General features: G+C 36.9%; 2 protein-coding genes across 3 annotated transcripts in view; both read right to left on the bottom strand.

The window, feature by feature from the left end:
• Positions 1-25,558, bottom strand: part of GTF2F2 (general transcription factor IIF subunit 2) — a 193,827-nt gene that overhangs the window by 146,859 nt on the left and 21,410 nt on the right. Inside the window, exons 2-5 of one of the 2 annotated variants that reach the window (XM_060194813.1) lie at positions 24,909-24,982; positions 17,263-17,281; positions 15,467-15,611; positions 12,737-12,872 (exon numbers count right to left, since the gene is read on the bottom strand). In XM_060194813.1, coding sequence (XP_060050796.1) covers positions 12,757-12,872; positions 15,467-15,611; positions 17,263-17,281; positions 24,909-24,982 — 354 coding nt within the window. In that variant the 3' untranslated portion in view covers positions 12,737-12,756. Of the gene's footprint in view, positions 1-12,736; positions 12,873-15,466; positions 15,612-17,262; positions 17,282-24,908; positions 24,983-25,558 lie in introns of those variants that run through there. The other variant, XM_007526608.3, reaches the window with a different exon arrangement.
• LOC103116665 (THAP domain-containing protein 1-like) lies at positions 9,234-10,031 on the bottom strand. The gene has a single exon (XM_060193449.1). It carries the CDS (start codon positions 9,973-9,975, stop codon positions 9,367-9,369), a length of 609 nt encoding a protein of 202 aa, XP_060049432.1. The 5' UTR covers positions 9,976-10,031; the 3' UTR covers positions 9,234-9,366.

The following is a 25,558-nucleotide window of genomic DNA, read 5'->3' as shown; positions in this document are numbered from 1 at the left end:
AGGAACCATACATGTATATAATGAATCTTAAATGAAATGGAGTTTTTAGGGGCTAGGTGGGAGATTGTTTCTAATATAGCAAACAGTTTACCAAGTGCAATGATCAGTCACCACAAGAGAGCACAATGTAAATGAGAAGCTTCCCAAGTAGTGGATCAGTGCTGTGGTGCCTCTCCTTCTCTATCTACCCCTGCCCCACCGGTTTCTCACTCTCTATGTAGGAAGGAATTTTTTTTTAAAAAGTCTGCTCGAAGTGGTAGGTTGTAGACTTGTATAGGAACAAAGCCTTACTGAAGCCGTGGGGGGGGGGGGAGAATTTCTAGAAATAAAAATTGACTCAGTGATTGTTTAAATAGTTTATGCAAATCACACTGTGAGTTTGCTTGTATGCTACATTTGATATGTAAAAAGCTGGGCTCTTGTCAAGATCTTAAATATACATAAATCAAAACAGAAAACTACCTGTAAAAATAGGAAACTATAGAAAATCAAAAGGAAGAAATGAAAGCATACCTGTCATTTCTTCCAGGTAAGATAAGTTTTTCCTAAGTTTTTCCCGACTGCTATACAACACAGGAAATGTACAGGTTTGATAAAGCCCGAGTGTTACAGAATGTTAAATAGGTAAACACAGCATGTCTAAAGGTAAAAACATAAGAATATTTTTCTGATATTTTCCATAAAAAACACAAAATAGGGCACAAATAGAGATCCCAAACAATTATTCATAGAGATCACAATGCAAACTATAGTAAATTTTAGTCTATAAAATTTAAGTGTGGTCTGGGAAGTGGCACAATGGATAAAGTATTGGACTCTCAAGCATGAGGTCCTGAGTTCAAACCCTGGCAGCACATGTAAAGAAAAAAAAAAATTAAGTGGAATTCATGAGTAATGGCTCTGAACATTTAGGTTGTATTAATAAATCCACAGTAATGACAAACTGAAAAACAAAAACCTAAATATGACAATGGTTGTTGCATCAATTATAGATCAATTCTGAGAAATACCACAAATATATTTAATTCACATTAAAATACTGTTGGTGCAATTATTACAAAATACATACAGGAGAGACTATATTATCATAGGTATCAAGGCTAAAATAGAACTCAAAAATCTTCTATCATGGAAATTGGGGTCAGGTGGTGGTGTACCTAGTTTAGCACACGTTACAAGGTGCAAGGACCTGGGCTCGAGCCCATGGTACCCACCTGCAGGGGAAAAGCTTCACGAGTGGTAAATTAATGTTACAGGTGTTTCTCTGTTTCTCTCCTCCTCTATCACCCCCTTCCCTCTTGGTTTCTGGATGCCTCTATCCAATAAATAAATCAAGATTAAAAAAACATAGAAACTGAGTTAAGTTCCTCATAAATAATTACTTTTGACCACATAATCTATATTAAAGTCCCAGGAGGTCACAGGGATGGGAGCTCTTGTGCATGCAAGCAAGATTCAACTACTCCTGGACTGACATTTTCATTCTTTCTATTTCAGAGAGAAAGATAGATGGAATGAAGGAGAGGGCTGGGGAGAATAGTACAATGGTTATGCAAAAAGAAAGGAAGAGAGACACCATAGCACTGCTCCTCTGATTGTGGAGCTTTCCTCCTGGTGTTATCCATGTGAGGTGCGGCTTGGAATTGGGTCTTTATGCATGGTAAGGCATTTGTTTTACCTGCTGAGATACAGTGCCAGTCCATTAATTCCATAAAATCTTTAAGAATTAATGTACTGTAGAAGCAAGAAAAAAAAAAAAGATTTGTCAAGCTAGTCTCTAATCAGGAAAAAAAAAATCTATTCAGTCTATGCAATGAACATCTATAACTGTTAGCAATTTTGGATGACAGTACTTAAAAAACATCTCTCAAAAACCTTTGTTGGTTTTCTCCAGTTAAACTATGAAGATTCTGTTGTAGGCAATTGCAGATTTGTCAGAATGAGTCACAATAACACACATTAATTCAAGACAATGGTTACTTCTGGAAAGGGAAATGGTGGTGGGACTAGAAAAAAGAAAAATGGGATGTCAATTTTATTTAAAACGCCTTAGCTCCTTTAAAATGAAACACACACACACAAAAAAACATATACAGGGCAAATGTCAACAGTTATGAAAAATAGCAGCAGGCCTCAGGTCTTGGTACTTTTATTCTCATTCTTTTCTATAAGCTTTAAATATTTCATTATTAAAAAAATATTAAACTGAAGAGTAAATTGTAAGTCTGAGTTAAACTTGTGATTTTAAATCTTAATGAAGTCTTATACTCTCTCTTTTTTTTTTTCTTCCCATTGCCTTTCCTTCTAACTTATTAAAGGTACATCATACCAACCCTGTATTTGTGCATGTATACCTAGATATGGGAAGAATACAGACATGCCTTTTATGTTCTCTGCAGTTACTGAGAAAAGGAACATTTTCTGCTACTAGGTTTAATTTTTTCCGAGAATTGACATGACGCAGGCAGTGGCAGCAAAATTTAAAGTTGAACCTCTACAGTCAGCCATAAACCTTGGTGGCAGTTCAGCACATATATAAAACATTGAGATCATACATTTTTGTTTCAGCTTGTTCTTCCGTTCAAGTACAAGACAGTACAATTTCAAATGTTAGTAGTGTGTCTATTATTCAAAAAGTAAGAAAAACACAAAACTTCCCACAGGAGCCTCTGCACAAATTCAGTGGGAGATTAGAAAGCCCATTGTGACTGCTAAGGTGTACGGGATTCAGACGAGGTACAGGGAGGGCAACTTGGAAGGTCTGAAGAATTCCTCAGTTTGGAAAGTAGGCATTTACCTGAGCAACTCTAACAATATTTCTATCACCTATGTTTTAAATGATCATTTAAAAAATGTGCTTTCAAGTAGAACCTGAACTGGAGTTGGTGTATTGCACCAAAGTAAAAGACTCTAGTATGGGTGGTGGGGAGAGTACAGGTCCTGGAAAAGGATGACAGAGGACCTAGTGGGGGTTGTATTATTATGTGTAAAACTGAGAAATGTTGTGCATGTACAAACTATTGTATTTACTCTTGACTGTAAAACATTAATCCCCCCAATAAAGTAATTTAAAAAATCACACAGCAGAACTTGGACTGGAGTTGGTGTATTGCACCAAAGTAAAAGACTCTAGGGTGTGGAAGACAGCTCAGGTCCTGGAACTTGATGGCAGAGGCAGACCTAATGGGGGTTGAATTGTTATGTGGAAAACTGAAAAATGTTACGCACGTACAAACTATTATATTTTACTGTCGGCTGTAAACGATTAATTCCCCCAATAAAGAAACTTAAAAAAAAGACCATGTCTTTAAAAACTGTTTTATTTATTAAGCATTTTTTATTTGTAATTAATAGTGGCTTACAAGATTGTATGGTTACGGACCAAAGTTCTGTGTTCCCACCCTTCCAATGGTAATCACCAGTTGTCACAAAGTCATAGAGACAAAAACAAAAAGGACTGTAGTCAGTGTCTATAACATGCACTGAAACAGATGTGCCACCTGATAACTATCCTAAAAACCACTGGAGGAAGGTAGTGTCTCTATTAGACTACAACCATAAAAAAAAAAAAAAAAAAAAAAAAAAAGGCTTAATGTCTTAGTGGGTATCTCAAAATCAAACTACAGCTTTTCTCACTACAACATGCTAAATCCGCATTCCTCAGAGCACAGTCCTAGAATACCAATAGAACCTCAAGATTATCCAGGTATCTTCAAAAATCAAAGCAATTTCCATTAAAATATTTAACTTCTTTTTTCACTGTGCTGGTAGTTGTGGATGAAATTGTCATGGCTGGGACTGCAAAATAACTCACCTGGATAGTACACTATTTTACCATTACTGTGACCCAGATTTAAGTCTAGTTCCCATCACACTGGAAGAAGGTGTTGTATCTCTCTGCCTGTTTCTCATTTCTTCTCTCTCCCTCTCGCTCTGAAATAAATCAGCCTGAAGCAGTAAAGCCCTGGTAAGGAAAAAATAATATTGATAAAAAATAAAAGAATACAACTGTAATGGTTACAACAAATGAAGGTAGTGGTACCATATATTAGTGAGCCTTTTACCACATCTCACAGTGAAAGGAAGAAAAACATAGTTTAATATAAGTATGGCCTTATGAACAGTAAAAATCATGCTGTATTCAGTTTTGACTCTTGATATATATATCTTTGCACTCTAGCACCAAATGGGAAAGCACTTCTGCTGGATATCAACATTGGTGTCTCAAACAAAAATGTGTGTGCCACTGTTTGAGTTGGGAGCTGAACTAACTATTAATTTTCTTTCAGGGAGGATTGTTTTGGACTTGAAAAATTACTCACAAACTGTAGGTGCTCAGACTAATGTCTGAAAGATGTTTTCTCAAAAATGAATAGAATAACTGCATCCTTTCAAAGAAAACAACTTATAGTATTTGTTGCTGTGAAATTCTATCTTTGAAATGAAAATTAGAAATTCTGAAAACTTACACCCACTACCACAAGCTTGACAACTTTCCAATATTCAAACTTTCTGCTTAAATTGATGATATTGGTTTACTGTAGCACTATTCACAACAGCTAAGATATGAAATCAACCTTAGTGCCCATTGACAGATGACTAAGTAAAGATGATGTGGTATAAAACATAGTAAAGGACAATTCAGTTGATTTAAAAAAAGAAAGAAATGTCATCATATGCAGCAAAATGGAAGGGACTAGAGGGAATCTACAAATTGAAATAAATCAGAAGGAAAAACATGAGTAAAATATTATTATATATATACACATATATATGCATAGTATTGAGAAAACAAAGGGTAATAAACTAAAAAATAAATCTGTTGCCACCAACAGCAGGACTGAGGTTATAAGGGGAAGAGAGTGGGCATAAAAGCAAGAATGGAATGGGTCTAATAGCCAGTGGTGGGTGTTACAGATAATTTCTACAATGATAAATGTTATTAATCACTACTCTCCTTTCTAATTATATATTTGAAGAGATCAGTTTTTAGATACTTTAGGTGAAATACCCTGTCACTGTAAAGTGAATACAGAAGTGGATATAAAAACCCAGCTTGTCTTAAAGACAGATATTACACAGATTTGAAAATTGCTATTACAGTGGTATACCTGGTTGAGTACATACATTAATTACTATGCTCAAAGACAAAAGCACCCACTCCACACCAGCTGGGAGGTGGGGAAGCTTCACAAGCACTGAAGCAGGGGTGCAGGTGTCTTTTGAAATCCTCTCTATCTCCTCTGTCCCTCTCAATTTCTCCTGTACTAATTAAAAAAAAAAAAAGCAAAGAGCTGTGGATTCATCATGCAGGCACCAAGCCTCAGTGATAAATCTGGCAGCAATGAAAAATAAAAATTTTCAAAAAGAAAAAAAACTACTATTACTCTCACTATAGTTGTTGGAAAATGGCCTTTTTATTTATTATTATTAAAGGTATGTTATTTAGCATATAATGTTTCGTTTTGGAGTCCTGAAAACAATATGTTTGAGAATCATTGTACTTACACAGCACTAGATAATGATGGGACTGAAGGAAATGTCCCACTGCAAGTCAACTAATAATATGCATATGGTGATAACTGAAAAAGTTTAATTCAAGTTTAAAAGCAATAAAAGAAAAAAAATAAATGAAGAAGAAAACAGCTAGTCTGAATACGAACACACACACTCAAAGTTCACTTCAAACCTCTGAAAATATATACCTGATATTTCATTCTCAACATGTGGGACGTGCACCAAGTTAGCTTCCTCAATGAGCACCCAAGAATTCAGCTTCAAACTGAAACACTGTTTATGCTTCATTTACTACACTTGCAGAGCAGTACCACAGAAGGCAAACTAAAAATTCTACAGAATCAGGTTAGTTTTCAAAACAACTAGCAATTCAGTATCCCCAGTGTGCCAATACATATAATTTCCCTCAAAAACAAAAACTACATTCTAAGATGTACTTGCAAATTCAAATGTGAAAGTAAAGTAGGCATCCATCAAATAACTTCTCACATACTTGCAATGTATTTTGGGGAATATGTCTTATTATAATATGTACAATGGTTAACTAAGTATCACAGTACACTGTGCTGAACTAATCTGATTAGCAAGGGAAACATCTGTGCCCATATATAAACATATATATAGAGAGAAAGACAACAAAATAAAGAACAAAGAAAATCAGTATTTAATATTCAATTTCAAACCTCAAGGTTTTTTTTTTTTTTTTTTTTTGCCTCCAGGGTTATTGCTGGGGCTCAATGCCTGCACTATAAAGCCACTGCTCCTAGAGGCTATTTTTTCCCCTTTTGTTGCCCTTGTTGTTTATCACTGTTGTTGTTATTACTGTCATTGTTGCTGGGTAGGACAGAGAGAAATTGAGAGAGGACAGGAAGATAGAGAAGGAGAAAGACACCTGCAGACCTGCTTCACCGCTTGTGAAGAGACACCCCCCACAGACGGGGAGCTGGGGGCTCAACCTGGGGGCTCGAACCAGGATCCTTATGCCCATCCTTGCACTTCGTGCCATGTGCAATTAACCTACTGCGCTACTTCCCAGCCCCCACTTCAAATGTTTTTTAAAACTGTATTGTTAACTCTAAAGGAAGAAAACTTCCTTGCAAATCACTCATTAGTTTTCTTACTTAACATTATACAAAGTATTTTAGAGTACAAAAAAAAACAAACTGTATCAACAATTTTTTCTCACATCTCAATCTAGAGACAGAGAAGGAGAGAAAAAGAGATATATGACAGCACCTGCTATGCATAGTGATCCCACATGGTGCCAGGGATTTGAGGAGGTTCCTCACACAGGGTGCAGTGTGCATTTTACCTATCTTCCAGTCCTAAACACATTTGTTTACACAAGTCCATCCACGATGAGCTCAACCTTACACCTGACCACAAAGGCTAGCTAAGGAATTGATTGAATGATTTCCCACTAGGGAAAGAAGGAAACAGGCTGGATCAACCTGCTAAAGACCATATTTAGTGGAGAAGCAATTACAGAAGCCAGACCTCCTACCTTTGACACTCCATAAAGATCTTTGGTCCATACTCCCAGAGGGATAAAGAATACGGAAGCGGGGAGTCAGGCTGTAGTGCAGCGGGCTAAGCGCAGGTGGCCCAAAGCACAAGGACTGGCATAAGGATCCCGGTTCAAACCCCGGCTCCCCACCTGCAGGGGAGTCGTTTCACAGGCGGTGAAGCAGGTCTGCAGGTGTCTATCTTTCTCTCCTCCTCTCTGTCTTCCCCTCCCTCTCTCTATTTCTCTCTGTCCTAACCAACAATGACAACAACAATAATAACTACAACAATAAAACAACAAGGGCAACAAAAGGGAATAAATAAATAAAATAAATATTAAAAAAAAAAGAATACGGAAGCTTCCAATGGAGGGGAGGGGACACTGAACTCTGGTGATGGGAACTACCCTTTTTCAATCTTGTTAATCATTATTAAGTTACTAATATTTTTTAATTACTTACAAATCTGTTTTACCTATTGTTACCAACTGAGTTGCACACAGTAGGCTTAAAAGCTAACTACTCTTTTTTCTTCCCTTTTTGTTGTCCTTGTTATTTACCTTATTATTGTTGTTACTGCTGTCATTATTGTTGGATAGGACAGAGAGAAATCAAGAGAGGACAGGAAGACAGAGAGGGGGAGAGAAAGACATCTGGAAGCAACCCTCCTGCAGATGGGGAGCCAGGGGCTCGAACCAGGATCCCTACTCAGGTCCTTGTGCTTTGCACCATGTGTGCTTAACCCACTGCACTATGACCTAGACCCCAGCTAATACTCTTGCTTATTATTCATCAATTCCCCACACTGAACTCCTTGCTAGTGCTGTAACATGCCAGATTGCTCCCACCTCAGGGCAGAAGTATTCCCTAAGTTCCTAAAATACTTCATTCAGCCTATCTCTGCTTATCTACCTCCTTTGACTTCATTCAAATTTCAGCCTCTCAGTGAAATCCACATTGGCTGCAATGTTTAGAACTGCAGGTTCTACTCTAAGCTTGGTACTCCTTATCCCACTTTCTGCTTTGTCCCTAGAGAGTTTACCAACTTCTGAGACTACCAATCTGCTTATCTGTCATTTGTTGCACCTCTTAGTAAAATGCAAACACCATGAAGGTTGACATTTTGATCACTAAATAATCTTAAGCCTCTATAAAAGAAGGATTGCAAAAAGTAGGCGCAGGGCTAGGTAGATAGCTCGGCTTATCAGAGCACAGAACTTGCATGCCTGCCTGAGGCAGCAGGAATTAAAGGTTCAATTCTCATATCACCTTACAACAGAGCTGAGTGGCACTATAGTTTCCATGTCTTTCCCACCTCTCCCATAACAATTTTTTAAAAGGAAGCACAAATATCCCTTTATTGAATTAATGAATTATAATAAAGGAGTCAGAAATAATGAAGACTCAGAACAAAAAAAAAAAATGCCATGTTTTTATCAGTTCTAATCCTGCCCATTTCCTCTAATATTTTCTAGCCCAGTAGTGGAACCATCATTCAGATGCCTAAGACAAAAAAGCTTAGAAACCATTCTAGATTTCTCACTTTTCTATCCTACCGTAGTGACATGAGGTTTTAAATTTTCTTACTTTATGTTTTATAGTCCTGTGCATTATTAAGAAAAAATGAAGAGCAGAGGATAGCAATTTTTTTTTCACCTGAAACAATCCACTTTATATGATTATTGAACAAGATTGATTAGGAATGAAATGATTTCATTTTCTTCTCTGAAAACAGCCAGTCTTGTGTTTTTAATTGACTTGTCAATTTAGCTTTGACAAGTGATTAACATAAATAATCTTCTGACTTTATAAGAATGTATGAATAAGACTATATATATATATATATATATATATATATTCTGAGAAGTTAGGCCCCATGATCTTATCTAAACTTCTGATTTAAAATATAAGTAAGCTCTCTCAATAAAATAAAACTGCGTTAATTTTAAAATTTTAAACTTAAATCATTCTCACTTTACTGTTCTCATTTTATTTTTACATACTTCTATAAATACTCAAATTAAAGAACAAAACTCTCCAACTCTCTTGAAACAAACTTACAGTAGGGTTCTGAGGTTAGTTTAAACTTTTTAAATAGTTTGTTAAGATGTAAGAACCCTGGAATTACAAACAAAAATGTATACTTTTAGAGTATATATCTAATTTTTTTTTTTTTAATTCTGTAATGTTTTTTATACAAGTAAGCAAGTACATCCTTCCCACCCTCAATGGAACCTCTTTAAAAGGCCGAAAAAGATATGTGGTGCTGCCCCATTAAATAATAATAATAATAATAATACAAATTTCATGTTCTTATGCCGGTACTTCAACTATTTCAAAGTAGTCATTTGGTAGAATCACATAACCTCTCTCTGGTGTGTCTTCTTTCTCTTTGGAAGTGTAAAACCTCCTTTAACTTCTTAAGCTGTCGTTCCTGTCTTCTGCATCGCTGCTGTGCAGTCTTGAACTTCTTTCTCAGTTTTTCAACTTGTTGTTCTAGCTGATGAATTCTTTTTCTCTGGTGCATGGTATCCTCCACGGTATAGTTGAGGTCACAGGAATCTGAGAGGTTATCATGGGTCTGAAGAGGAGGCATGAGTAATCCAATTGCAGCATCAACTTGGGAAATGAGAGGTGCTAAAGGAGGCGGGTGAAGCTGTCGCTGTGGTTCCAGTAGCTCTTCCTTCTTGTCATGCGGTTCAGTACAGAGAAATATTGTGGGCACAGCATTCTCCTTCAATAACTTGTTGTTGCATTCCCTCTTAAAGCAGTCTGGAGTAAAGTGTTCTGAACAAATACTGCTGTACTTTGTTGACTTAAAGTTTTTTCTTCTATCAGCTGCTTCACATTCTTTACAAAGATTAGGTCGTGTAAGAGGAAACTTGTGAAAAGAAATGGGCTTATCCTTATTGTATGGGTTCTTGCAGCCGTAGGCGGTACAGGACTGCACCATCCTTCTGGTCCTTAGTCACTTCCTTTCTGCTGCCCCTGCAGGCAGGCGAAGCTGCTGTCAGTGTTGCCGCCTTTGGTTTTAACACACTCGTTTCTTCTGCTGCTTTGGTCAGCAGTTACACAGTGACAGTGTCCTCACTCAAGGGGGCGGGGGGCGACTATCGTGTCTTTTTTGTTGTTTGCATTAGCAGAAAGACTACAGACATCGCCCGTCTCCCATCTCCAAGATGGCGGAGACCGGATAGCAATTTTTTAATAAGTAGATACAATTCTGTACTTGAGAGGAAATGAAAAACCATTCAAGATAATGCTTCCCTCACGCATATTTCAATGTAAAAAAAATGGCTTGCATCATGTAAAATGATTCAAGTTACTTATACTTTGGCAGGTTCCCAATTAACATCATATTGTAGTGGTGGCTGTGGAATTTACTGGAGTCACAGAGGTCTCCTCTGTGTCTGGTAGAAGATATGCAGATGTTCTGTTTATCTAGCAATTAAAATAGATCAAGACAGTTGCAGATACTGGTATGTTATTACATCCTAGAGAATCAAGGAACTCAGCTGTAGAACTGGCATATTAATGAGTTGCCCCCGAAAAAGAAATAAATTCTTATTAACAATTCTACCAAGATTTTTTTTCTTGGTAATCTAGGCAATCAAAAACATAAAACATAAAATTTAATGGTTGAGGGGAGTCAGGGGGTAGTGTAGCGGGTTAAGTGCAGGTGGCTTAAAGCGCAAGGACAGCGTCAGGATCCCAGTTCGAGCCCCTGACTCTGTCTGCAGGGCAGAGAGTCGCTTCACAAGTGGTGAATCAGGTCTGCAGGTGTCTATGTTTCTCTCCCTCTATCTTCCCCTCCTTTCTCCATTTCTCTCTGTCCTGTACAACAATGACAATATCAATAACAACAATAATAACTACAACAATAAAAAAACAAGGGCAACAAAAGGAAATAAATAAATATTTTTAAAAATCTAATGGCTGAATTTTATCAGATGCACAGCCAGATAGCTAGAATGAACACATCTGCCTTAAAATAAACTTTAATTAATCCTAAAATGTTTGAAAATAAGATACAAAATGAGTAACAGCTAACAGCTACTGGGCATTTACTAATATCAAGTGTTGTTCTAAATGTTTTAAATTAACTTATATTTCTATAAAGGTAAAATATTATTATCCTTGGTTCACAAATAAGCTCAGAAAGGTACAAAGAGAATTAAGGAACAATTACATGAAACAGAATAAAATTATGAGGTAAAAAATGTCCATTATTAGTGCACGCTATGCAGTGGCAACTTAGATATGTGTATGTGTTATCATAGTTCTACAAATCAAGAACATATCGTCCAGACTCCAGAAGAAGGATGACAATCTCGATCCATTTCCACACCCTTGCCAAGATAATCTTTGTAATACCATGTTCACTTTAGAGTACTCTGTAGCCAAAAATGTGAACACAAACTGTTCAACAAGGGCATAACACTAATGAAAAGCTCTAGAAGATTAAAAGTGGAAGATTAATTTTGAGGATAACAAGCCTCAGCTTCCTAAACCATTGTCTTCTGCCTAGGAAGTAACCACAAATAATGTTTTTGGGACACTGGTAACCTAATAAATTATAGAAAGTCAGAAATAAAAGTACTTTTTCTTACAAAGGAAATTCAAGCTTCACAACTTCAAGGTCCTTCTCATTGTTTAACCAATCTGGTAAAATGTCTCTTCCACTGTTGGGTTAACCACAAAAGCAGAGAAAACCTCACAGGTTCAACAGTCTTATTACATCCTATCAATCAGTTTTAGAATACTTGGCTATGCCCTCTACCCTGCCCTGCACACTTTTGTATACAGTAAATGTCTGCTGCATTGTTAAATCATCTCTGCCAGAAAAAAAAAAGTGTTTAATAAGATTTTTTTATGCCTGAGACTCCAAGGTTCCTCAGTCAATCCCCAGAACTACCATAAACTAGAGCAAAGCAGTCAGTGCCCAGGGGTCGGTCGGTCGGTCGGTCTCTCTCTCTCTCTCTCTCTGGAAAATATTTTACAAAAAAATTATCACTTACTGTTGCTATGAAAAATAATCCAGGTACATTGGCAGGGCTAAATCAAATTATCAGATGCACAGCCAGATAGCTAGAATGAACACATCTGCCTTAAAATAAACTTCAATCCTAAAATGTTTGAAAATAAGATACAAAATGAGTAACAGCTAACAGCTACTGGGCATTTACTAATATCAAGTGTTGTTCTAAATGTTTTAAATTAATTTATATTTCTATAAAGGTAAAATATTATTATCCTTGGTTCACAAATAAGCTCAGAAAGGTACAAAGAGAATTAAGGAACAATTACATGAAACAGAATAAAATTATGAGGTAAAAAATGTTCATTATCTCTCCCCGCACACTTTTGTATACAGTAAATGTCTGCTGCATTGTTAAATCATCTATGCCAGAAAAAAAAGTGTTTAATATGTTCTACCTCCCATAATACTAGATTACAAATTACTATAGCATTAGAACAAAGCACTAAAACAAATCTTTAAACCACATGATTTATAAAGCTATTATTTATCATTTTGATAGATTCTAAATCCAAGGGTTCAAAAAATAGTAATTATCTTAAACCATTTTACTCAAGGTATCAGAAAAATTATTTGGGCATATTCCTTTTAAAACAATGATGCTCTTAACATACAATGACTTCTTATAGCTTTCTTTATGTTTAATGAAGACATAACAAAAGCATGAAACGCTCTCTTTTGTACAACTATGAATATTTATTCATGTATTACACCAAAGCAAAGGACTCTAAAGTAGGAAGGACTAGAAAAGGGTGTAAAAGGTCTTGGTGCCCCAATACATAAAGTTGAAGGTGGAAGTATTTTACAGACACCTGTCACAGAGAAAAAAGTATATCCATGTGTCGATGACTGTTCTGTAAACCATTAGATTTCCACCCCCTCATAAAATATCTTGAAAAGAAAAATTGTTTCACTTAGTTCCACTAAAATGAGGTGGCCTAAGAGTTGGGTGGTAGGTAACGCAGTGGGTTTAGCCCATGTGGCATGAAGCACAAGGACTGGCATAAGGATCCCGGTTCGAGTCCCCAGCTCCCCACCTGCAGGGGAGTCGCTTCACAGGCGGTGAAGCAGGTCTGCAGGTGTCTTTCTCTCCCCCGTTCTGTCTTCCCCTCCTCTCTCCATTTCTCTCTGTCCTAACAACGATGACAACAATAATAACTACAACAATAAAAACAAGGACAACAAAAGGGAAAATAAAATTTTTTTTTTAAAAATGAGGTGGCCTTTTGCTTGACTACCTAAATTCAGTGAACAGAAACTAAAAAGCAATAAAAATAAATATATAAAAACAGCTTTCTCTGTATTTAGTTCATAAACAATAAACCGTTGCTCCTGATTTACTGAACTATTAATATCTCTTATAGGTCAGCAAAATAGCTCGATTGGATTGTGCAGCTGTACCCCACCAGTTATGATCCAATCCCCATTACAGTGAAGGAAGCTTTTGTATTGAGCTCCTTTTCATTCTCTGTCTCATATCTAAAAATAAATAAATAAATAAATAAATAAATAATAAATCTACTGCACACACATCTTTAAAACCATACACAGTGCTTCTTGGAAACTAATATCTATTAAAAGAAGTCAACTTCTCGGATCTACAGGGATGCAGAAGTTACATAGGCTTGTAAACTGAATATGGGCCCTGGATCACATCAAATTGATGGGGTTTACAGTCAATAATATTTATACACCTTTCCCATATTTGGGAGCTACTCTCTTCCCTGATCCAACTTTCTTCTCCTTCTGCCAGCCATGACATCATCTCCCCAGACAATAACTTTTGGGTCCACCTGCATATCACACATCAGGCTCAGAAACAAACAAACAAAAACTAGTATAGTCATGGGCCCTTTGGAATATAACTAAAATAGGCCTACAAACTATTTACAAAACGGAAACACACACACACACACAACCCCAACTCTTCATCTGAACTATTCCAGCCTTTAGGTTCATGATTAGTCAACAATTTGTTTGGCTTTATATGTTGACTCTTTTTTCAGCCACCAGGTTCCAGATGCTACCATGATGCCAACTGGACTTCCCTGGGCAGATGACCCCATCAATGTGCCCTGGAGGCCGGCTTCCCCAAAGCCCTACCCCACTAGGGAAAAAGAGAGACAGGCTGGGAGTATGGATCGACCTGTCAATGCCCATGTTCAGCGGGGAAGCAATTCTAGAAACCAGACCTTCCACCTTCTGCACCCCATAATGATCCTGGGTTCATACTCCCAGAGGGATAAATAGGAAAGTTATCAGGATGGGATATGGAGTTCTGGTGGTGGGAACTGTGTGGAGTTGTACCCCTCATATCTTATGGTTTTTGTCAGTGTTGGCCTTTTTAAATAAAAAGGAAAAAAAATGAAAGTCAACTTCTTGAGCCCTATTTTTTTTTTTTTTTTTTTTTTGCCTTCAGTGTTATCACTGGGGCTCAGTGCTCGCACTATGAAACCAGTGCTCCTGGAGGCCAGATTTTTATTTTGTTGTTGTTTGTTATTGTTGGATAGGACAGAGAGAAATCAAGAGAGATAGGGAAGACAGAGAGGGAAGGAAAAAAAAATAGATGGGGCCGGGTGGTGGCACACCTGGTTGAGCGCACATATTACAATGTGCAAGGACCTGGGTTCAAGCCCCTGGTCTCCACCTGCAGGGAGAAAGTTTCATAAGCGGTGAAGCAGAGCTGTAGGTGTCACTGTCTCTCTCCCTCTTTGATTTTTGGCTGTCTCTATCCAATAAATAAAGATAATCAAAAAATTTTTAATAAACAAAGAAAAAAAATAGACACCTGCAGACCTGCTTCACCACTTGCAAAGAAACCCAAGTTATGTGCGCTTAACCCACTGCGCTACCACCCTACCCCAACAAGAAGCCAATTTCTATGCAATAAAGAAACCCTTCAGTACAAAAAACATAAAATAAAAAACTCAGATAAAAAACCATACGCCAGATCTGAGCAGTGCTCTGGTGTGCTCTGGTCTCTCTTTCTCTATCTCTCTCAATGAATATACCTTAAAATATATTCTGTAATTAAATAGTATTCTTTCAAACACAACTTAAAGTTGTTGAATATCAATTAACCAAAGCAGGCAAGAATGACCTTATCCTGGCAAAGCTCAGAACACTGTTTCTTCAACATATTAGAAGACAGCTTGTAGCACCACACTTTTCCATCTGTTTTGTTATATTTTATCATACCCTAAATGGAAACTAAACCCTTCAAGTATCAGAGAAAATTTCATCAATCACAGGAAAGTACTTACAGCAAAGAACATGATATGAATAATATGAAAAACAAAGGCAGGCAAAATAATATAGGGGGAACTGCCTTAAGAGTGTATGTTGAGACAGAAAAACCTATTCAACAGATAATGGGATCATATTAAATAATTCTACTCCCACTTACCTGATGAGCTCTCAGTAAATACTGTTAATGTCTGTCCTCCAACACTTTGCAAGACAAATGGATGTTCTCTAGGCGCACTAACTGAAGCCGGTTTTCCACCAATATCATGAATATTTGCAAGATCCTCATTCAAAGTAAATGATACCTTAAAGAAATATTAGCCAGGACTTATTACAATGTAATTTTATCTTTTTATTTTTATTATTAATCTTTTTAGACAGAGAGGAAACAGATAGAAAGACAATATAAAAGACCATAGCACTTAAGTACAGTGGGGACTGGGCTCAAATCTGGGTCACACACATAAAGCAGTACACTGTACTATACTATACTACACTACACTACACTGCACTACACTATACTATAGTACTATAGTAGAGCTATATTGCCGGCCCATTACAATATACTCCAGGACTTAAAATTGCTGGAACAGGAATTGATTACAAAAATTAAGTATGTTTATAAAAAATGTGAATCTTTTGGGGTCAGGTGGCTGCACACCTGGCTAAGTAGACACATTACAGTGCACACAGACCCAAGGCTCAAGTCCCTGGTCCCACCTGCAGAGGAAAAGCTTTACTAGTAGTGAAGCAGGGCTACGGGTGTATCTCTGTATCTTTCCTTCTCCATCTTCTTATCCCTTCTCTATTCAATAAAAAGAAAAGTGAATCTTTTTGTCATTCTACTGAATACTTTTTTTAGAATATCAAAAAAAATCAGTAATATTTTGCCATAAAAAGAAAAGCTACTCCTACTTGTCAGAATAATAGGACTAATCTACTAGAAAGATAGACAGATTTCAAATGTTTTCTCTGTTATATAGCTGAAGAAATTTTTTTTCAAAATAAGAATAAAATTATCTTTTGCTAAGATCTTTGAAGTTTAGGGATCATGTCTTGTTAGACAGTCTTATATACACATATGCTAGCAAAATGTTTGCATATAAACAAAAACAGCTAGTAAATCAATGGATATTTTAAGTGTGCTAATAAAGCAACTGAATTTGAACTTGAAAATGTGAAACTCACAAAGTTCAGACACTCCCATAAGCAGAGGTTATATTTCTTTTTAAACTTTATTGACTAATGTATGATATGCTTTATCTTTTAATATTTTAACAAATACAACAAAATATTTACAAGAATAGCAATACTGAAGTTTAGAATAAAGACACAGAATGTGTTCTTTCATGGCCCAGGTGTAGCACAGAGGATAAAGCATTGGACTCTCAAGCATGATGTTCCCACATCTGGTCCCCATCATCACATGTGCCAGACTGATGTTCTGGCTTGATGAACCACACCCCCACTCACCCTTTCTCATTAGTAAACAAATAAATCTTAAAAAGGAAAATAAAGTTCTTTCAAAATTATCTTTCACCACATTATCACATTTCTCTAAAAAGAACATCAAAAAAAAATCTATAAACATAAAACACTAATCTCCCAACCACATAGGAAGATCATGCAAATTATGATCGAGACTAAGTCAAAATCTAAAGATTTTAAAATAAAAAGATGCTTAATGCACTGAAATTATATTTAAATACTAATGAAGTAGTATTTTCATAGTACTAATAGTGAGGATATTTAGTTCAATGTAGAAAGACATTAAGAATGAACTAGAAAGAAATTCATCCATTCACACAAAAGTAGTATTTATATTTTTATGCTTACCTAATCACAAAATACCAGTCTGCTGTAGAATATTCAAGAATACAAATATCACTCTCTTTTTACTAATCCACAGTAACATAATCTCATGTTATAAGTAACATTTTCATTAAATAATCTTACCTCAGTTCTTCCTTGATTCCTGAAAGGGAAGGAGAAATAATTATTTAGATTTCATGCTTTCTTTTTTTTTTCAAATGTAAGCTAAAATCAAAGCAATTACAATAAAGAAAATGTTTTGTGATAACTCTATTTTACATAAAGTATTACATTTACAAATAAAATTGGGTACTTTCAGGGAGGTATGGCCATACACTAAAATACTGCATTTATAGGGCAGAGGAGACAGCATAATGCTTATGACTTTCATGCCTAAGGCTCAAAAGGTCCCAGGTTCAAAACTCAGCACCACCATAAGTCAGAGTTGAGCAGTGCTCTTGTATAAAAAAAACAAAAGGTATTTTTTTCACTTATTTATTTTAATGAGAGAGATAGAGAGAGACAAGAGCACTGCTCATGTATGGTTTATGGTGGTACTGGGGATTGAACCTGGAACCTTTTGAGCCTCAGGGATTAAAGTCTTTTTGCAAACCATTATGCTACCTCCAACAGGCAAGGTTAATTTCAAAAAATATTTATTTATTTTACTGTAATGAGAGAGATAGAGATGAATATTATTTAATGCTCAGAGAATCAGTCAATCAAGAGGACTTAACAATGACTAACATCTATGCACCCAATGAGAGGTCATCTAAATTTACATCAAACATCTACTGAAAGAGCTACAGCAATATATTAACAGCAACACAGTAATAGTAGGGGACTTCAACACCCCACTCTCTCAACTTGACAGATAATCAAGGCAGAAAAATTAATAAAGAAATGAGGAAGCTAAATGAAGACATAAATAAACTAGAACTATTGGACATTTTCAGAGTCATTCACCCCAAGAAGCTGGAATATACATTCTATTCAAGTCCACAAGGGTCATTCTCAAGAATAGACCATATGCTAGGCCACAAAGACAGCATTAGCAAATTCAAGAGCATTGAAATCTTCCCAAGCATCCACAGTGGAATTAAATAAATGCTTAACAACCAACAAAAAATTAGTAAAAGTCCCAAAATATGGAAACTCAACAGTATACTACTGAACTACTGGGCCAAAGAGAAAATTGAGGGAAAAATCAAAATGCTTTGAGAATTCAATGAAAATGAAGACATGAGCTATCAAAATATTTGGGACACAGCTAAGGCAGTACTAAGAGGGAAGTTCATAGTCATACAAGCACACATTCAGAAACAAACAAAAAAACCTCAAATAAACAACCTGATTGCACACCTTAAAGAGGAGGAGGAGGAGGAGGAAGAGAAGGAGGAGAAAGAAGGAAACCTAAAGCAACCAGAAGGACTGAAATAACTAAAATTAGGGCAGAAAGAAACAACATTGAAAATAAGAAAACCATACAAAAGAATAATGAAGCTAAGTGCTGGTTCTTTGAAAGAGTAAATAAAATTGACAAGTCCTTAGCCAGACTCACAAAATAAAAAAGGGAGAAGACTCAAATAAATAGTATTGTAAATGAAAGAGGAGATATCACAACAGACACCATAGAAATCCAATGTATCATCTAAGGCTTCTATGAACAACTACATGCCACCAAACTAGAGAACCTGGGAGAAACTGACGAGTTCCTATATACCTACGAACTTCCAAAACTAAACAAAGAAGAAGTAGAAAATATGAACAGGCCAATCACAGTCAAAGAAGCTGAGACAGTTATCAAAAACCTTCCCAAGAATAAAGATGGTTTCATCAGTGAATTCTACAAAACCTTTAAGGAAGAGTTAATACCTCTACTTCTAAACTTTTCCAGAAGACTGAAGACATAGGAATATTCCCTTCTAAATTTTATGAAGCCAATATTGCTCTGATACCAAAAGTAGACAGGGATACAAAAAAAGAAAACTATAAACTATCTCCAATGAATACAGATGCTAAAATATTGAAAATTGTAGTCAATCGGATACAGCAGTATATTAAAAATACTGTTCATCATGACCAAGTGGTGGGTTGCATTGGATCGACCTTCTCGTGGTGCATCCCGTGAGTACCCATTCATTGGGGAAACTGACGATCCTTCCTAGCCGACTGAATCCACATGGATCCCAGTCACTTTCAAAGCCAGCAACAAGCAGCTCCTGACAGCTTTGCTGTTGACTGGCTACAGAAGAAGGGCAAACGCTAGAAGAAGATGACCAAGTGGAGTTTATCCCAGGGATGCAAGGTTGGTTTAATATATATAAATAAATCAGTGTGATCCATCCTAAAAGATTTATGTACCTATGTTCATAACAGCACAATTTGTAATAGCCAAAACCTGGAAGCAACCCAAGTGTTCAACAACAGATGAGTGGTTGAGCAAGTTGTGGTATATACAGACACAATGAATACTAATCAGCTATTAAAAATGGTGATTTCACCTTTTTCACCCCATCTTGGATGGAGCTTGAAGAAATCATGTTAAGTGAGATAAGTCAGAAACAGAAGGATGAATATGGAATGATCTCACTCAGGCAGAAGTTGAAAAACAAGATCAGAAGGGAAAACACAAAGCAAAATTTGAAGTGGAGTTGATTTATTGCAATAAAGTAAAAGACTCTGGGGTGTGGGGGAGGGTTTAGATCCTGGAACATGATGGTAGAGGAGGACCTAGTGGAGGGTGTACTGTTATGTGGAAAACTGGGAAATGTTATGCATGTACAAACTACTGTATTTTACTGTTAACTGTAAACCATTAATCCCCCAATGAAGAAATATTTAAAAATAAAAAGAAAATAACACAAGTACAATTTTTTAGGAACATCACATAATTTTACATGACAATAATGGCCTAAATGATAGTAATTATTTTTTTAAATTTTTAACTATATTTATTGGATAGAGACAGCCAGAATTCAAGAGGAAAAGGGGTGATAGAGAAGAGAGACAGAGAGACACCTGTAACCCTGCTTCACCACTCGCAAAGCTTTCCCCCTGCAGGTGGGGACCAGGAGTTCAAACCCAGGTCCTTGCACATTGTAGCATGTATACCACCACCTGGACCCTTAATAATTCTTAGAATAGAGCATTACCCTCATCTTCTTCATAACTGGAAGTATTTATCAGGCATTAAATACTGCCTTCCTAGTTGTCTATTTTCTTACTCACCTCCTCCTCCCCTAATTCCTCTGCCTCAGTGTTGTCTCTTTCAAAATGAACAACCACAAGACGTTCACCTTCCCAGCTTTTGGTATATCACATAGCAGTGTTGCTGCTTAACTTTGAACAATATGAAGTGGTGGCAAATACCACAATCACACCATTTAGGGCATACTATCTGGACTGTGTGCATGATACTATGCGAACACATACTATCTTATATGCACTGGACCTATATTAACACCATCTCCTTTGCATAAAAAGAAGGAAACAAGAAAGGAGAAGGAGCAATTAACCAAAGTGATAAAACCAGTTAAGTGATACAATCCCAGAGCATCTCATTCCTAGGTTCTTACCCATAACCAGTATGTCAAGCTGTTTTTGTTGTTTTTGCCTTCAGGGTTATTGCTGGGGCTCAGTGCCCCACTACAAATCCACTGCTCCTGGAGGCCTTTTTTTTTTTTTTTCTATTTTATTGGATAGGACAGACAGAAATTGAGAGAGAAGGGGAAGATAAGACACCTGTAGACCTGCTTCACCAATTGTGAAGTAAACCCCCTGCAGGTGAGGCACTAGGAGCTTGAACCCTTTACTTGTGTGGGTCCTTGTGGTTAGTACAATGTGCCCTTAACCCAGTGTGCCACTGCCACAAGCTGCTTTTTTTAAGCCACAATGACTTTGCTTTTATAGCTTTCTCATTATCCTACTCTCATTCTACTGAACCTCTTTATCCATATCTCAAAGTGCAGCACTAATAATTGAACATAATGTTTACACTGTAAACTGGTAAAGGGAGAATGAGATTGTCATCCCACTTCATATTAAACAACAAGCAACTTGTTAGTGGAGACTTTTGTTTATAGCCACATAACCCTGATTTCTAGCTTGAAATCCATTAAAGGTTTGCTAATCTAGTCAAATGGACTGCTAAATCATTCTTCATTCACCCTACACTTTTTAATAGTGAAATTAGTAATTGGATACCAAAAGTGAAAACTAAGTAAAACTGGCAATGTAGACAAGACAGGATAATATGGTTAGGAAATGTACTAGAAAATAAGATACTTTCAAGCATTCCACATCCATCTTAGGGTGCTAGTTACTCAGCTGTTCTCATCTCCAGAAGTATCTAGATCTTCTACAATTCAAGATTATGTATCATCATCCAGGTGTTTCACAGCACGTAGAAAACTGACTTGCATGCATGAGCCAGAAGCAGTGAAATCTCATAAGAAAGATGCTTTAGCTCAATAAATAAATACAGACAGACAGATATGATTTACTTTTCCAACTTTGGTTGGTTTGGACTGCCTAGAACTACCCCCATAGAACAAAATGGTTTTGTTCTAAGCCATTAAATTTTGGAGTTTTATCAAAAAATAAAAGTTGTCCCTACACCTATATATAACTAGCTTTTGACAAGGGAGCCCAAACACTGGACAGGGAAAGGAGAATCTCTTCAACAAATGTTTAGAAAAATTGGATTGAAATGTGCAGGTGAATGAAACTGGACATTTCCTCACACACAAAATTCAGCTCCAAATGGGTCAAAGACATAACAATAGACCAGAAACTATCAAATACATATAGGAAAATACTGGCAGAGCACTTCAGATCTATGCTTTAGAAATGAGTTCAAAGACTCAAATCCAACAGCAAGGAAAACAAAAATAAGCCAATAGAGCTACATCAAACTGAAAAGCTTCTGAACAGCAAAGGTCACCATCACTAAAACTGAAAGACACCTTACTGAATAGAAGAGCTTTATATGCCATATCTCAGATAAAGGACCAATAACCAAGTACATAAAGCACTCACTAAATTCAAAAGAAAAAAACATTAAAAATGAGGAGAATACAAGGGCAGAATCTTCACAGAAGAGATCCTGAGGGTCAACAGACATATGAGAAAGTGCTCTAAGTCCTTGATTATCACAGAAATGCAAATAAAGACAAATGAAATATCACTTCATACCTTTGAGAATGTCATGCATTAGAAAAGACAGAATCAGCGGTAGCGCAGCAGGTTAAGTGCACATGGCATGAAGCTCAAGGGCTGGCTTAAGGACTGGTTCGAGCCCCTGGATCCCCACCTGCAGGGGGTTTGCTTCAAGAGCGTTGAAGCAGGTCTCTAGGTGTCTATCTTACTCTGCCCCTCTGTCTTCCCCCCCTTTCTCCATTTCTCTCTGTCCTACCCAACAACAATAACCACAATAACAATAAAAAAAACAAGGGCAACGAAAGGGGGAGAAAATAGCCTCCAGGAGCAGAGGATTCGTGGTGTACCGAGCCCAAGCAATAACCCTGGAGGCAAAAAAAAAAGACAAAATCAACAAATGCTAGAGAGGTTGTGGGGGTAAAGGAACCTGTCTACACTGCTGGTGGGAATGTAAATTAGTCCAATCTCTATAGAAAACAGTCTTGAAATTTCTCAAAATACCAGAAATGGACTATCTATCCTATGACCCAGCAAATTCCCTTCTGGGGATTTATCCAAAACAAACAAAAACACCGGGAACTGGGCGGTAGTGCAGCAGGTTAAGCGTAGGTGGTGCAAAGTGCAAGGACCAGCATAAGGATCCTGGTTCAAGCCACCAGCTCCCCACCTGCAAGGGAGTCTCGCTTCACAGGCGGTGAAGCAGGTCTGCAGGTGTCTATCTTTCTCTCCCCCTCTCTGTTTTCCCCTCCTCTCTCCATTTCTCTCTGTCCTATACAACAATGACGACATCAGTAACAACAACAATAAAACAACAAGGGCAACAAAAGGGAATAAATAAATATTTTAAAAAATTTAAAAAAAACAAAAACACCTATTTAAAGAGATCTCTATACACCTATATTCAAAACAATTTGTAATTCAGTACAATTTATAACAGTCTACACCTAGAAACAACCCAAATATCCAATGACAGATTGAGTGGCTGAGAAAGTTGTGATATATGTATATATTTAAATGTACTCAGCTATTTAAATGATGAAGTCATCTCCTTTGCATCATCTTGGATGGAACTTGAAGGCATGTTAAGTGAGATAAGCCACAAGAGAAGGACAAATACTGGGTGATTTCATTCATAGGTGGAAGTTAAGAAACAAGGGCAGAAACAGTATATACAAAGTAAAACTTCAAGTGGGTGTGGTGTATTGCAATAAAACAAAGACTCTGGAGAAAGAGGAGAAGGGAGGTTATGGCGTGCGGGGGGGGGGGGGGGGGGGACTGGAAAACTTTGGTATCCTAGTGTGTGACGGTAGAAAGGACCTAAATTGGGAGTAAGTGTTTTGCAAACACCTATCACAGGGAGATGAGAAATTGTACCTATATATTAACAACTGTACTATAACACCCCCCAATAATAACAAAGTGGGGGGAAAAAAAGAAGAAAAAGCAAAAGTTGGGGCCACGTGGTGGTGCACCTGGTGGCGTGCACAGGTCACAATGCAGTTCGAGCCCCTGGTCCTCAACTGTAATGCTTCAGGTGTTTCTCTGCCTCTCTTCCTTTCTATCATCTACTTCCTTCTCAATTTCTGCTGTCTCTATCAAATAAATAAATAAATAAATAAATAATTTTTTAAAGTAAAAGTTAACCCAGAAAGAAAAGGAGGTTGGTAACAGACAAAAGCTGTTGCAGAGGCAAGAGAGCGCACCGGGTAGAGTGTGTGCCTTGACTTAGGTTTAGGTTCTGGCACCACATGGAAGCTGCCACAGCACCAGAGAAACACCAGTGCTGGGGTATCTTTTCTTCTCTCAGTCTCTCTATCTGAATGAAAAAGTCAGCTTGGGGAGCAGTGAAGTTGCATGTCCCAATTCACCGGGAAAGAAAAAGATTGAACAAATGATCAAAGAGAATGGACAACAAGGTATCAGATTGACATCAGCTAAATTTTGGAGGCTTCCTTTCTAAAAAAGCATTTACCCAACCAGGAAAAGCACAGTGTTACAGTGTTTCCTAGAGACTCCTTAACCTTTACTTATTTTCTCTTAAGCAGATATAGTAGCATTGTAGCAAAATACTTCTACTGAAGCATGTAATTCTGAGCACCCAGGTATACCCAAACCAAGGCTCCTCCTTACAAGATGTAAGAGGATGGAAGGATGAGCTTTTTCCAAAATGAAGACCCCAAATCTTCATCTGCTATATTCTTGCCTTTAGGTTCCTGATTATTTAGCAATTTGTCCTGCTTTGTATCTCAGTATTTTTTCAGCAATCAAGTTCCAGATGATACCATGATGCCAGCCTGACTTCCCTGGGCAGAATACCCCACCAATGTTATCTGCCTCCCCAGATCCCTTCCCCACTAGGGAGAGAGACAAGCTGGGAATATGGATCAACCTGTCAACACTCATGTTCAGCAGAGAAGCAACTACAAAAGCCAGACCTTCCACCGTCTACACCCCATAATGATTCTAGGTCCATGCTCCCAGAGATACAGACTAGGAAAACTGGAGTTCTGGAGTTCTGGAGGTGGAAATTGTGTGGAATTGTACCCCTATGGTCTTATCAGTATTTCCATTTTATAAATAATTTTTTTAAAATACCTTTTTAAAATGTCAAAAACTTGTAAATAGCTTACTTGGCAATCCGCAGTTTCCCAACTTCACCTTTTCCAGGGGCTTTAGCCCACTGCTGCGACAAATATTTAGGAACCTAAAACAAAACATCAATAAAGTTATATTCTGAATGTGACCAAAGCTTTTTAAGCATAAAATGGTATGTTGTTTCTATCTGCACTTATGTCTGTGATCACCATTCATTAAATATTAAGCTCTTCTTCATTGCACTACAAAGGATACTGAGACATGTAAGAAAAAATTTAGCTCATAAGAACCTTAAATTCAATCTAGCTAGTGGCACAAAGCTAACACTGGTCAAGTAATCTGACATTAATGAACAGTTCAATAAAAACTCAGATGAAAATGGTTTCTCAGAGGAGCGAAACATTCTGACATGACACTACTTAGTGACATCTGAGTTCAAGATGATTCATGTAATATGTACAATATTATAACTTTGTCTAATATGTTTAAGGACCTCTAAAATAAAGTGTAACAGGTAATAATAACTAATAAACATAGTTATTATTTTCTTGATATTATTTTAAGCACTCTATATAGGTCATACTTTAATTCTCACATATCTATATAGTGAATATGGTTAATTACCCTCATTTTATAGATTATGAATCTGGAACACTCAGGAATGTAGTTTAGTCAAGGTTATATA

This window comes from Erinaceus europaeus, chromosome 7, assembly GCF_950295315.1.
Source record: "Erinaceus europaeus chromosome 7, mEriEur2.1, whole genome shotgun sequence".
Lineage (NCBI taxonomy): Eukaryota > Metazoa > Chordata > Mammalia > Eulipotyphla > Erinaceidae > Erinaceus > Erinaceus europaeus.
Note: the sequence above shows the minus strand (reverse complement) of the source record. Positions and strands in the feature narration are given on the sequence as shown.